This window comes from Pleurodeles waltl, chromosome 3_1 (assembly GCF_031143425.1).
Source record: "Pleurodeles waltl isolate 20211129_DDA chromosome 3_1, aPleWal1.hap1.20221129, whole genome shotgun sequence".
Lineage (NCBI taxonomy): Eukaryota > Metazoa > Chordata > Amphibia > Caudata > Salamandridae > Pleurodeles > Pleurodeles waltl.
The window spans coordinates 1,376,402,202-1,376,416,393 of record NC_090440.1 but is presented as its reverse complement, the minus strand read 5'-3'; the positions used below and the strand labels follow the sequence as shown (position 1 = coordinate 1,376,416,393).

Below are 14,192 nucleotides of genomic sequence, written 5' to 3'. Positions count from 1 at the left end.
GACAGGAGTCATTTCAATGGGGGATAGGCGTCGTAAAAAAATTGCGCAAATCGGGTTGTGGTGATTTTTTTGCCTCAGCCTGACTTGCACCATTTGTGGACGCCCATACGCCATTTTCCCCCTACACCGGCGCTGCCTGGTGTACGTCGTTTTTTTTAACGCACACCAGACAGCGCCGGCGGCTAACGCCGGCTAACGTCATTGAATAAATACGGCGCCCGCATGGCGCTTCAGAATGGCATTAGCCGGCGCTAATTTTTTTGCCGCAAAACTGCGTTAGCACAGTTTTGCGTCAAAAAGTATAAATATGGCCCCTAGTTCATTGTAATTAGTAGACTATTTTTTTGAAGTTTCATAATAGTGTGATACTTCATAGTCATATATGACTCTTGTTTCATTAGGCATATGATTACTTAAGTTACTATGATGGGGGCATATAAACAGAATGTATCATACATATTCTGCTCTAATAGGTGGCAGATTCTCAGGACCTGAGGGGACAATCCAATTTTATGTTTGTGCTAGAATAGACCAAGGAATATAATCTCTCAGACCCTGTATGTGGGTATGTAATCTGAAAATCCAACTTTGGGCGTTTACGAGGAGCCTGCTTTCAGTATTTTCAGACCCAAGCACCGTCTCCAGTACTACCCACTACATATCACCAGGACTATAATTTTGATCGAGGAAGTGGGCAGACATTATTGTAGTGATTCGTCTGCATCAGATATTGCTCCTGTGCTCATTAATACAAATCTTGACTGGTCTGGTAGTCATACCATAAAATTTAGTAATTAAGTAAATACAGTTCTTAGTATTTCAATTAGTATGTTTTTGAATTGCCCACTTCGTGTTGACACCAAAGTCGATCTCCTTCATCTGCCTCATATGCCTCATAAGATTACAAACATTAGAGTTTTCACACAGGTGTTAACCTTCCACAGAAGGAAGGTTCAACATCTGTTAATTCTATTGTCAGCAGATGTAACTCTTGATCTTGTGTGGAACAATGTATCCTTAAAGTTCTGTGCCTGTTTGAACGCAAAAAGGGTTTCTTAATAGTAAGTTCCCCCATGTTCAAGATACTCCATCATATGTTGAAGATCTTGTTGTTGTTGAAGAGCAGGGTGAATGTCGTTTCACACGTAAGTTAGGGTTCTTATGTTCCAGTAATGATGCCCTGTTAATATTCCTGGCTCATTTTTGCTGCACAGGTCAAGTTCTCTGGGCAGTGACATGTATGTAGTTTCACAGCAAGATCTTCAGCTTGTCTCTCATAATCCGTTATTTAACTTCAGTTTCTCCTGATCCGCAAAAAATGACCATACAGTAAAATAGTTTGTGAAGCCCTACGATGGTGACTCTCAAAAAGCAGCAAGCTATTGCTGTTGATCATTTTATTTTGGGCCTTGTACTCAAGAACTCCTCTTTAATTGAGATGGGCGAATCCAAAAAGGGCACTTTGTTTTCAGTCACTGTCTAGTTAAATCTGAGATATTGATCCAATGAGTTAATCTATTCAACAAAATACACAGAGGGAGCTTTTTCACCTCTCCATATTATCAAAATAGTATCTATGAAATGGTACCACACATGAATCTCGTTCTTTATGAGCTTGTGTCAGAATGTGTGTTTTTTCAAAATGAAACATAGATAGGCAGACCAAGCTTGGGGCAAAGGTACTGCCCATTGATGACCCTTGAATTTGTAGGTACAGAGTGTCCTCAAATTTGAAAAAGTTCTCCTTCAGAGCTGTGGTCACACACTCCATGGTAAAGTGGATGGGTGTGGCTGTGTTCCAATTTGTGAACCTCAGTAAATCCTCAATCACAGTTAATGTTGCATCCTGTGGGATGTTCGCATTGAGGACTTCTACGTCCAGCATTAATAACAGGCCAGTCATACCCTCCTCATTTATTCTGTCGACTAAGTTCAGGACATCTTTTGTATCTTTTCTAAAGGTGAAGGTAATTTCAACCAAATGTCTTAGGAAGTGATCACAGAACTTAGATAAAGGCTTTAGAATGCAAGAAACCTCTGACACAGTGGGTCTCTGTTTCACTGGGAGATACTCCTACATGATAGGACTTTTGTCCAGACAGAAGTGTTACATTGTTGGCCGTTGACTAGGGTGTTTGCTTATGAGGGAGTCTTAATCTTGCAGACACTGAGTTCACTACAGACCCTAAGAAGAGCATTCTCTTTTCCAGTCAAGTTCCATTTAATCTGTGTTGATTACAAATTCCAGCTCTTGAAGGAGATTTACCCACACTTTCATTTGACTCGTGCGCTTTTGTGGGTCCTGGTCCATCTGAAGAATGTTGTCTAGTTACACTACGAAAGAAGGATAACAATAATAGATAGTGAGAAGAACTACCACTCACCTTCTCACATAAATGCATTTAACAAAGAAAAGCGAGCAAGCTACCATATCTATTTACCAGTATGCTTGAAATGTCCCTCACACTTCGTGTGAAAAAAAATCCCTTTAGGTTTTCTTAAAAAAAAAAACACACACCAATGTAGTTGGTGGCATGCTACATCATTTGGGACCCATTTGAGATACCTAGAGTGTCAAGGTTGTGCTTCAACGCCTAATTACAATGGAGCGGGAATTTATGGGTGTTTCTCAGGTTAAGAAAGATGTGAATTAAAATTGCCTTCAGGTTACAATCCAATGAGGTATATTTAATAGTAGTAACCTTGGACAAAGAGTAAAAGATGTGTGATGTGGATGTGTTCTGAGAAAGCAATGAACTCTCACAACTTCAGTTTCCATTTGAAAGCAGACTGTTAGATAAATATGGTAGTGTGCATGCTTTTCTTTGTTAAATTTGTACACCACAAGCCTTAAGCCACTTGACCTCGGAGATTCCACTCATGGTTTCAGTAACTTGGTGAAGCATCATGGAGCCAAAAGAAGAGCCACAAACACAAAGTGTGACCTGCCATTGTATTTGAAGGGAACATCGATGTGGTCCAAAGATGGCTACAGTGAGCTATGCACCCTTCAGTATCCTTCATATCTAACCTGACCATCCAGTTGCCCTGGAAAATACATCTCTGAGAAGGACGATCCCTTCCATTTTTGAAGAAACGATTCGCCAACCATTTGTTGACAGGAAAAACATTACCAGTCTGAGATTTGAGGGCCACTTAAAGCAAGGCAGCCAGCAGCAAAATGGAGTAAGCTTTCTGGTCCAGTGTTCCTGCAAGTCATTTCAAGATCCAGGGCTACAAGCCTGAAGACAGCATGGCACACTAACTGTAGTGCCCTCTAGGCTTCTAGATGCACACCACTCTACTGCCACACCCAACACCTTGCTGGTGATAGTGCTCTTTACAATACAGATTATATCAAAGCATTACTGCAAGACTGCAAGACTACAGTGGACAGCCTTAGAGCCTGATGAACCTACTCTGCTGCAGGCAGTGCATGCTGACCAGACCCATAGGGAAGCAAAGAAAGAGAGATTCCATGTCCACTGCAATGTCCTGCTCCTCTTCCGGTCTGAGGTAAGGCCTCTCTGACACCGCTGTTCTCTTGAGGACGTATGTCCTTGGATTTGATAGCCCAGATTGATTGATTGATTGATTGATTGTTATTGTTGCTTCCTTTTTTGGCTCATGGGAAATGTGGTGTCAGAAAAGTTGTTGAATGTTTTCATGGGTTGCCAAGAGTACGGAGGTTAATCCTAACTTCTGGGTCTGATTTAGAAATACAATTGTATCTGTGGAAAGAATATTCAATATGAAGAGCATTCCTATTATTATGTATGGTGCAGGTATTTGGGTCATCAAAGGCTGTATACATGTATAGGTTTCTAAAAATAAGCATTTAAAGACATTTCTAGATTTCCAAATTTTAGCACAAAATATTTTCGTCATCAGGATTTAGGTCAGATTTATGTGGCTGCTAAAATTAGATCAACCCTGCTTGGTTTTAAACTGGGATGAATCCATAAGCAGACTTTTTCCTAAATATGTCCTTGCTTTATAATATGCAAAGTAAATTCCCAGGGTTGTGCATACCTATCGCTCACGAAGGAAAATTGGGCACCCGAGGGAATTTGAGTATCTGCCTGGTCTAAAAAAAGAATAACTAGACTCATCTAATCGCTTACTTTCTTTAATCACTTCAGACAGAGAGAAAGGGATGATTTAATGAAACCCCGTTAGTGCTCTAATACTATTTTCCGATACTTTGTCGGTGAAACATTATTTAGATTGAAATCTGTTCTCTGTTTAAGTGAATTGAGTTGATTGGATATGATTAGCTTTCCAAGCCGTAGGTCTCCTGTATGATATGCTCTGGGCTGCCCAGACATTGATGTTATTGAAGCACCTGAGGCCAGTGAAGTATCGATCAGCAATATTAGACTCATTGATGTTAAGCTCATAATAATGTAATTCCGTTTCAGACTTTCCTCTGGGCCTTCATGAAACTCAGTTTGCAAACGTTTCTCTTCTTCGTTTATGACTGGACTTCTTATGTAATTATTTTTTTCTGTTTTTACTATATGGTTTTGTGTGTTCTTGTTTTTATGATCTTTTATGTTCTAAATAAATCACTTTAGCGATGATGAACCCGGTTGCTTTCCTCAGGAGCACATGAAAGCAATTAAGTTATGCAGTGTGCTCTGTACAAACAAAAATATGACAGTGAATGTTTTGGACTACCATACAGGAAAAGCCGCAGATCGCAAACTTTATAGCAGCCTGGATCAACAAACGATCCCTTTAAGTTTGTGTTAAACTTTTATGACTCACTAACTTTACATCAGGTGAAGAAGTAGCTGTTATTCCATTCCTTTTAAATTAGTTACGGTCAACTCTGAAAAGGTGAACCTTTTCAAAGGCTTCAGGTATATTTGTTTTGTAGTTAAGTCATGTTTGGGTGTGTATGCAATCTACCCAGAGCTCCTGGCTATCAGGGCATATACTTCAGGCTCTGCCGATGTTTTACTCCTGCTTTTCATTAGAGCGGACTAAATGGGGCTAGTCTTTGTACAGTCCCTGGAAATGCTCTGTACTAGGTTAATGCCGTAAATATATGTTTGATCTTTGCAGTTTGTATTTACTTGAACAAGAATGGCAACACGGGGCCACATTTGGACAAGAAGAGGATACAGCATTTGCCAGATCATTTTGGTCCAGCCCGCGCCTCCGTTGTCCTGCAGCAGGCAGTGCAAGCCTGCATCGATTGTGCGTATCATCAGAAAACTGTATTTTCCTTTCTCAAACAAGGGCATGGCGGAGAAGTAATTTCAGGTGAGGCACATGTTGTGTTGTTTACTTTTCAAACATATATGTTAACTCGACGTGGTGTTTTTTTTTTTTTTTTTTTTTTTTTTTATACAGTGAACTAAACAAAGGCACGCCATTTATATCAATAGAATGAATATTCACGGTAGCTTAAGAATGAGTAAGGTCAGGATAGAGGTGACACAAAATGGCTGCAAGGTTGATGAAGGCAGGTTAACAGCATGTTGCTCTGGTCACGACCAAAATCCTGTCTTTTTTTTCAGCAGATTGAAACATAAATTGTACATTAATTTATCAGATCATACTTCTGAAGTCTTCTTTCAGTACAAGGTTTTGCTTTAAAAGCTTCTATCATATTCAGGTGATTTTTATCTTGGTCCAGGTTTCGATCCTTTAAACCACAAAAAATGTAGAAACATGCTGACTCGCAAACGTACAAATTGGATGTTAAATTTAAAGAACATGTGGTTCTTCCTAGTTTGAAGCTGGTGTGGTTTTTGTGGCCTAGGTCAGAGTGTCCCAAGAATCTATCTAGTTGATCAACTAAGGTGCTGAAAGGGATGTGCTTCATTTCTTGATCCACATTAATGGATTTAAAAGTATTACCTGTATATCTTCACGTTTCTGCTGTCTATGAAGTGATAACTCTGTGTTTAAAGATTTTGAATGATTCCCATGAAGTGTGGTTTGTCTTCCTCTTGAACCTGGCATGAAGATCTGTTTTTTTATTTTGAGGACGAGGTTAGAGATGTGTTGCAAAATACATGAGTTCTAAAATGGGGTTTGTTAAATCTTTAATGTGCAGATATTTAAAACCCTTAAGTGTCCACTAAGAGTGTGATATTGTTTGTTTTTGTGCAGCTGAAGAGTTGCTATGGCCAGTCATGTAGTACGTTGAATCTTTTTATCCTGTTCTGCCAACATTTTCTAATTGAGTAAATCCGTTGTCTAGAAAGGCAGAGTTGGTTTGTGCCTTGCCACTTTCATTTGACATCTGTGCGATTCTATACATTTCGTGGAAGAATGTGTGTCAATCTTCTTTTTATTTTACATCAGTTGCTAGACATATTTACAAAAACAATGTGCTTTAAATTGATTGTTCAAGTATTAAATTTATCAGTTTTCTCTTATCTTTAATAGAACTTTTGAAGGTGAATCTGATGGCTGCTGTGCAGAAATGAAATCACTGTGTCAATGTAAAATACACCTAGCCGAGTTCTGAATATTTCATCCAGTATATGAAATACGCTGGAGGTTCACAAGTTTAATTGCTAGGTTTTTCTTCCCAGATGCAGATCCTGTGAGATTTAGAAAGTCACACATGACTTGGCCACATAGTTTCACCCCTGCTGAGAGGACAGGTTTGGAAAGTTTCCTAATCGGGGACAGAAGTGTAGGAAGTCCTTACTATTGGGATTCTGAAAAAATAACTTTGTGAACAACATTTTTTTTAAGTCACAATGGCTGCAATATATACCAAAGTTGGAGAAAACTGTAGTCTCAACTTAGCTAAATAAAGCAGGTAAGTTTTTCCTGGGTTTAGTGTTGTGCAAAAACTCTACCATTTAAAGGAATGACACCCAGTAGAAGGGCATTTGGTCTCTCTTGAATGTCCTTGCAATCGCATGGAATACCAAAATGGCCATACTGGATAAGTTCAGTAGCCAAGCTGCCAAACACAGTGATGCTAGGCTGGGTTGTAAAATTTCGCTCCTGAACTTATAAAGAAAGTGTGGTTTGCATGGGTGCCTCATGTGTGGACTCTCAAACAGGTGAAGATGATCTCTGAACCACCGCTTTCTTGGCTCTTTGGTTGTGATGATCATTCTTTTTCTTCAAATTACTATGATGACTGAGTGATTCGAATGACTTCGAATGACTTGACAATGACTGCTGGAATAAAATAAATTAAAGGAAATGCATAAAGAAAATTCCCTGGCCTCTCTGTCAATAAGACATTCCAATTTAGCCCTGGTGTTAGTACCTGAAAGTTAATTAGGGATATTCCTTTTTTGCCATTTGCAAAGAGGTCTCCTCCAAGGTGTCTGGGACTCTCAAAGTGATCATAGCACCGAATGCATTATCAGAGCTGTCAGTCGAGATCAGTAGCAGTGCTCGGAGAGACAAAAGCTTTGCCTCCCTCCTCCAGGCTTCACTCTGTATGTCAGGTGCTTTTTTGTAGCAGAGAAACCATTTAGTAAGCAAGCGGAGCTCGAGACTAAAGTTCAGTAGCAAATAACCACAGCTCCTTAAGAAGTCCTTTGTGACCCTTAATAGCGTTGAATACTTACGATTGTGGCACTAGCCCTCAGAACCAAAATTGGTTAATTGCTGGGAAGCACAACCATCATTAGGGAGCAAGGCACTCAATCAATTCTTACTTTCCTTGATATTCTGCTATCAAAGACTTTATATGAGTACTTACATGTGCATTTAAAATTTCTGTTGTCACAGGATTTTTATCACAGTTGCTCCATATCAAGAGAGCCCGATTTTTTTAGCACAGGCCTCAAATACTCTGCCTCAGGGCATGGCCATCCCGGAACTAAAAGGCGTAGATGGTAACGTGTTTATTCTTAATGTTAGACCACAAACCTACATATATTGATGTAAAATGAGCCCAATCACCTTCACAGACATTTTATGCAAAAGACCAAGAGCATATTTAGATATCTTTCATTTTGGTATTAGTCTATATTTTTGTAGAACAACTGTCTTTTGAGGGCCTGCTATCTGCTAAAACATTATTTCTGTTTAGTAAATTCTTATTGTACTTTCGACAACATCGTCTGGTGTGTCGATGTTGATTTTGATTTCATAATACCTAATTGAGTTGACAAAACACATGTATTAATTAATCATTTTTACAGGAAACTTTTCTATGTCTCATGATGTATGTTTCTGTGACTGTTGCGTGGTTAATTTAGGAATAAAGTCTATCTGAGGCTCTACCTGAGGAAACATTTTCTAGGCAGTAGGAACTCTCTCTCTAGATTAAACTAGGTAGCATCATTATGTGATTTGTTTTTTCTAGGGCCAACTGGGTCATCATAAAAATCCTGAGGCGCTGCTGTTATGGCATGAGGAGTGCACTGTTCCCAAACTGGCTCCTTACATGGTGATGTGGGTATGATCCAGGCGCAACACTTGAGTGGGGACAAGATGGCAGTAATGATGACTGGATCAGTAGCCGTCCAGATCACATTGGAGTTTTGCTGAGACTGCTGGATTAGCTCTAAAATAAATCTGAGATATAGGGCAGTGGAAACAAGCTGTATGACGAAAAAAAACTGGAGTGTAACAAAATTTGTGTCAATCAACCTCCACATTCCCAGAGCTATGGCATATGTTCTGGGAGAGCATTCAGAGGAAGTGAGGCAAGAGACTTGCAGGGGACTGATCGTCTTCTTGCAAGTGATGACAGCTGCCAGACATTTCTTGATGCACAGGTTATTGAGACCCAGCTTTCCCACAAGGCAACCATCTTACAGTCATAAAATCACAATTATGTACATATTACAGTTGCCAAAGACAATTTAATTATCTCCTAAAAAGGCATAAAGCAAATTAACACAGTGCAGATGTTCTATCTTTAGGGTTTGTTAGCAGGGGTACTCAACACCTAAACCCATGCCTATTACTGTAATCTGTGAGAGTTCAAAGGCAAATTAGGTGTCTACAGGTTTCTTCATAGTGTAATAATAAACATCCCTTCAATGCCTGTTAAGATTTGCTTTTCATAGTAAATAAATAAGGTGTGTTTCTTTGTTGTATCTTTCCAACATAACTAGCTCAGACCTCTAGCATCTGACAAACGTTTCCAAACTGTTCAAACACACCTGTAACCTTTATCATGAAACTTTCACCATTACCGATTCAGGGTTACTATTTTGAGCAAAACCTTTACCACATGGTTACTATCTGGTATAAGGTTCTAAAATGATACATGTGTACAAAATTATGTTTGGAAAAACAAAGTACAACCCACACAAGAATGCCTGTAAAGGATTATTTCAGTTCAAGTCCTGAGCCCTGAGAGTTTTATTAGGGAATGTAAAAGGTACGTAAAATTGTGCCTACCACAATAATCTGTGAAATTCCATGTAACAAAATATTTGCCTACCAGCCTTATCCACCCATAAAGGCCTCTTGGCTCGAACATACATGTTTCATAGTAAATACGTCTGTCCTGTTGTCTGCTTTGTATTATTTTAAATAATAAACAGATTTAAAAAAATGAGTTCTGTAATAAATTGTGAGTATAAATTGAGGGGGTGAGTACCTACCTCAAAAAATAATCTTTGTCCTTGTCAGGGTGAACCATGATGAACCAGTAAAGTCACTAAATGACCCAGAGCTCAACCCTCTGGTAGCAACGTCACAGAGCAGGTAGGCTTAACAAAGAGACAATGTGTAAAGTTTTTATGCAGTACCAAAAAGTGATAAAGTCAAACAGAACAAAGGAAAAATCCCCAAACCACAAAATTGAGATAAATAGAGTAAATTTGAATAAATCAACACCAAAATGACAGAAATCCAATAAGTGAAACCAGAGTTATCAATTGTTTAAAGTTTAAATGTCACAATAGCTCCAAAAAGTGTTCGGCACCAACCACAGTCATCTGGTTGCAATTTACTGGTTCCTAGGTGCAAATTAAGCCCATCTGCAATGGAGCGTGGGTCAAAACAGAAACCAGGTTCATCCGGTACCTTCGGACTTAATCTCTGAAATGGATGTCAGAAATCTTCAAAGGGGCAAGGCAGCCGGGTGTGGCCAAAGAAGGTGCCACGTCATTAGATAGCAGTTCTACAAGGTCTCGGTAAAGTTGTTGAGTTGTAGGGGAATAGCTCCAAAAACAATAAATGTGGATTTCACACCACAAAATGGTCTCTTATCAGCCAGATGCTTTTATGCCTACGCCCGGTGAAGATTCCTACAGACTTAATCACTTTTGTTTGGAGCTCGGATTCTTCCAGTGGGGCAAGGCTACAATCTGTAGCTGAAAAGGGTTCTGCAAGGCCAGATACCTTCTCCGTGAGGTCTTGCTGAACTGATTTGTGACTGCATAGAATCTCTGAGTGGGAGTAACCTGATTCTTTGGCACAGGTGCAACACACTTTTGTCAGATCAGCTTGGCAGGTTTTGTTCTCAGTCCTCCAGAGACCTTTGAAGTCAAAATGTTTGTAAGTTCCAGGTTTCAGGATTTGTTAGGAGTACACTTTGACACTTGCCAAGGTTCCGCGACCTTGGAAACAGCACTTGGGGATCAAGGATCGCTCCAACAGAGGTCAGCAGCTGGCTTTACAAAAAGGTTCCTCTTCCAAAATATTCATTTCAAATCTTACTTCATCAATGAATTGGGCTTGTAATAAATATTCAAATTGTCAAAAAATGAACTTTGCAGCCACTTCCTAGCCGAGGTTAGCAATAATAAATTTCATACCGTATCTTAATGCTTTCCTCTGCTACACTGAAAATAGCTTTTAGGGCCTTTTCGCTGTAGGGGCATGTATAACGCTAATCTTTTATAGGTCCTACTTTTAATTGCCATGCAACAAAAACAGTCCATGGAAAAATCTGGGGTGGAACCACGCCAAAGATAGTCATTTCCAAAAAGACCTATTGCGTCTAATATAATTGTTCTCAAAGAGCGAATCAGCCCCATAGCCTTGATCATTGACTAGTCACAAAAACTAAGGCCCAATATATTCATTCACTCTTTTCCAGTGGAAGCACACACCTTCTTCCCAATCAAAAGCTTGTAGAGAAGAACCTCCACATATGAATACATCCAGTTGCCCATCTCCTAGTACAACTTCTTAAAGCTATTTTGGTGGTGGTCCACTTAGGTCTGCCAACAGTTTGTATCTGATAGAGACAACTAGCCGCAGATTCCTTATCTTTAAATTCTCTCCAGGCATCAAACTGGATCCAAAAACTTTTCCTCAGCATGTCGGTAGAAGGCATTGAGCTACTCAGCAGCTATGTCATCCCTGGACATAACGTCCGCGGAGTCCATATATTCCCTCCTCCGACGTGCTGACGTCAGTTTTTTCTTTTCCGTGCTGATACCTCTGGCTCTTTGGCCTTTCACCCTGTTTTTACTGGTGGTTTTTGGTATTCTTCATTTTTACAGTGTATGCCTTCAGGGCTTTTAGCCCTGTGGGTCCTGTGCTCGACAAATGTCGGTCACGGACCCGCATTCGGTGTGTTTGTGGTGTCTAGGCACTCACCACGACTGTGACGCCTGCCATCGGTTGAAGCCCAAGTATTTGGGGGTGCGTCAGATGAAGCTTCGACCCTTTTCTCTTCCGCCCTATCCAGGTGCTGGGGAGACTTTGGCCCAAATGCGAGACTACAGCTCGTCCCTGCATACAATTTTTGGGTCTTCCCCTCCCTCTGGAGCACCTTCGGGCCCTACGGAGGTGGCGAGTGCTCTGATAGGGTCTTCACCGGCGTCTGTGTCCTCAGTTCCCGTTCAGCCTCTTGACTTCGACTCCGGAGTTGGATCACTGGTGCACGGCCTCTTGTGATCTGCACCTGATCCTGTTACCTCAGTGCCTCCCTCAGCGCCCCTATTCTGATTTCTCCAGAGTCGGACGTCGCTACTTCCGAGGAGGCTTCCCCCTCTCGACGTTGACACCGGGAGCAGGGCTGTTTGAATTGGATGTTGTTACAGCCCTTGATCATCCTTCTGTGATTCCAACACAACCTCAGCCTCCCTTTTCAGGTCCCATTCCTTTTTCCTCATTGGATTGGGTGCTTAACTTAGCCACTACAAGTGGCCTTGACTCCTCGTTGGCTTCCATCCTACTCTCATCACCTGGATTGGTGACTGAGGCAAGTACTGCGTTCGCAGACATGCTGAAACGGGTGGCTGATGTTTTGCACTTACAACTTCCTATGGTGCAATTATTGATGGACCCGTTCCTAGATTTCTATCCTGATCAGTCTTCTACTGAACCAATTCTGACTTCTTGCAAGGCTCTTTATGACATAATTTTGGATGTTTGGAACCAGCCTGTCTCTGGTCCCCTTGTGGAACGTACTATCTCCCACAGACACCGGCCGGCACAGGAGGATCCCTTATGTTTTCGCCACCACTTCTTTGGCCACTCATGACGTGGCGCAGATCCCTTCTGCCCCGCCACACCGAGAAGCCAGACAGTTTGTCACTGCTCCTCTCCTAGTGCTGCCCTACGTTCCACCTACATATCCTGTGTGTTGGCTCACTTCTCCCATGTTCAATGGGATTCCGTAGAGCGTTTGTTACCGACTCTCCCTGAGAACGCTCACACTGCCCTTCTGCCCTTGATAAGAGATGGTCAGCAGACTGCTAGAATCACAATTTGCACTGTTATGAATATCACTGATTCCGTTGGCCGGCTTATGGCTGCATCAGTTTCAATACGAAGAAGGCCTTGATTAACACCTTCTAATTTTTCAGCTCTTGTACGGGATGCTTTGCTTGACATGCCATTTGATGGCAAAAATCTATTTGGTGCCCATGTGGATTCCGCCTTGCACTGTTTTAGAGATTCTCATAGTGGGGACTAATGTTCCGACCTTCTCTGGACCCACTCACCTACTCAGATGCAATTCTGTGTTGGGTTTCCGAGTTCCATGCGGGTGTGGGTTAAACATGCACACCCTTTACTGTTATGTTGTTTCTTAAGGTGATGTAGTCCTCTGGATTCCTGTTTGCTCCAGAGTGTGTTCCTACTTTTAGCAGAAGCATTGGTCTATGGTGAATTTTTCCACTTGCAGTGGTGGTGCTGTGCATCCTTTATGTTCTGCAGCATATTGCTTTGTAGAGCGGCAGCTCTATTTGTGAGGCATGGCCATGAGCCCTTCTTATCAATTGACTTTACAGTGGTGGGTCGCCTCCTTATATCTTGGTCATTTCTTACCACTTTTGTGGTTTTCTTTTTTGTTGTGCTTTCGGACCAAGTCTGCCCCTTCTTCATTTTACTTTTAGGCGGATCACCTTTCATCTCTGTTTGGTAGAGATTTGGTTTGACCATGGCTGTTTCGAGTTTTTAGGTGTAGGCTATTTGCTAAATTTTTCTTATTATTATTCCCATGTAGGGATATACTCTTGTACTCATATGGAAGCCATTACTTCCTAAATTCTTTTAGGATTTCTGCCCATTGACGCTGCCTTCCTGTCCTTCTTTTACAGAAGGGTTTTTTTTCCCCATATTTTCCATGGGATTTATAATAGCTTTGTCTATATGTCTTTTTTGGCTTCCTGTTCTGCATGTCTTTTCTCCTCCTGCAGGGCCTTCCTCCTGTCTTGGTGGGTGACTGTGTCACTTACCTCATGTTTTTTATACACAAAAACAAAATATATATAACTATGCAACAGACTGGCCACATTTCATCACTTGATTACCCTATGTCCCTTTCGGTCGACTTCTCTTGACTGTCCTTGTTCTTTTCAGGACATTACTTGGGATACTAGTCCCACTGTGGCGTGCTTGCTCACGGTCTCTATCCTTCATGCACAATATTGTCCATTCTGCTCCAAGTTTACCTCTTTCAGAGGCCCCACTCTTTCTCTTTTGTGCACTATGCTGCTGAATCCCATATTATTTTGTATGTTATTCTGGTGGGTTTCTTTGCCATTTCCTTTCACTCTTGCAGGAGTGGTGGTATACTGCTTCATGCATGGGTTGTGGATGCTTTCCTACAGTTTCCTCAGTGGACTTTCTACTTTCTTCCTTGTCCACTGTGATTGCTTTAGGATGTGTGCCCCGATACACCCGCTCATATCTAATTCTTACCGCCTTTTATAGTTCATGGTTGTTGGGCGTCATAAGGTCGGTTATTCACCTTTTCTACACTCCTTTGGGGATTGTTTCCCTCCCCATGTATTTCTGCATGCCAGTTTACAAGCTTCCAGATACCGTTTCCTGCTGTTCCT

General features: G+C 41.1%; 1 protein-coding gene across 3 annotated transcripts in view; it reads left to right on the top strand.

Moving 5' to 3' along the window:
• SCMH1 (Scm polycomb group protein homolog 1) overlaps nucleotides 1–14,192 on the top strand; it is a 400,787-nt gene that overhangs the window by 249,085 nt on the left and 137,510 nt on the right. For all 3 annotated transcript variants that reach the window (XM_069224887.1, XM_069224886.1, XM_069224888.1), the window contains one exon: nucleotides 5,071–5,271. In XM_069224887.1, the coding sequence (XP_069080988.1) occupies nucleotides 5,071–5,271 (201 nt within the window). The remainder of the gene's footprint in view (nucleotides 1–5,070; nucleotides 5,272–14,192) is intronic.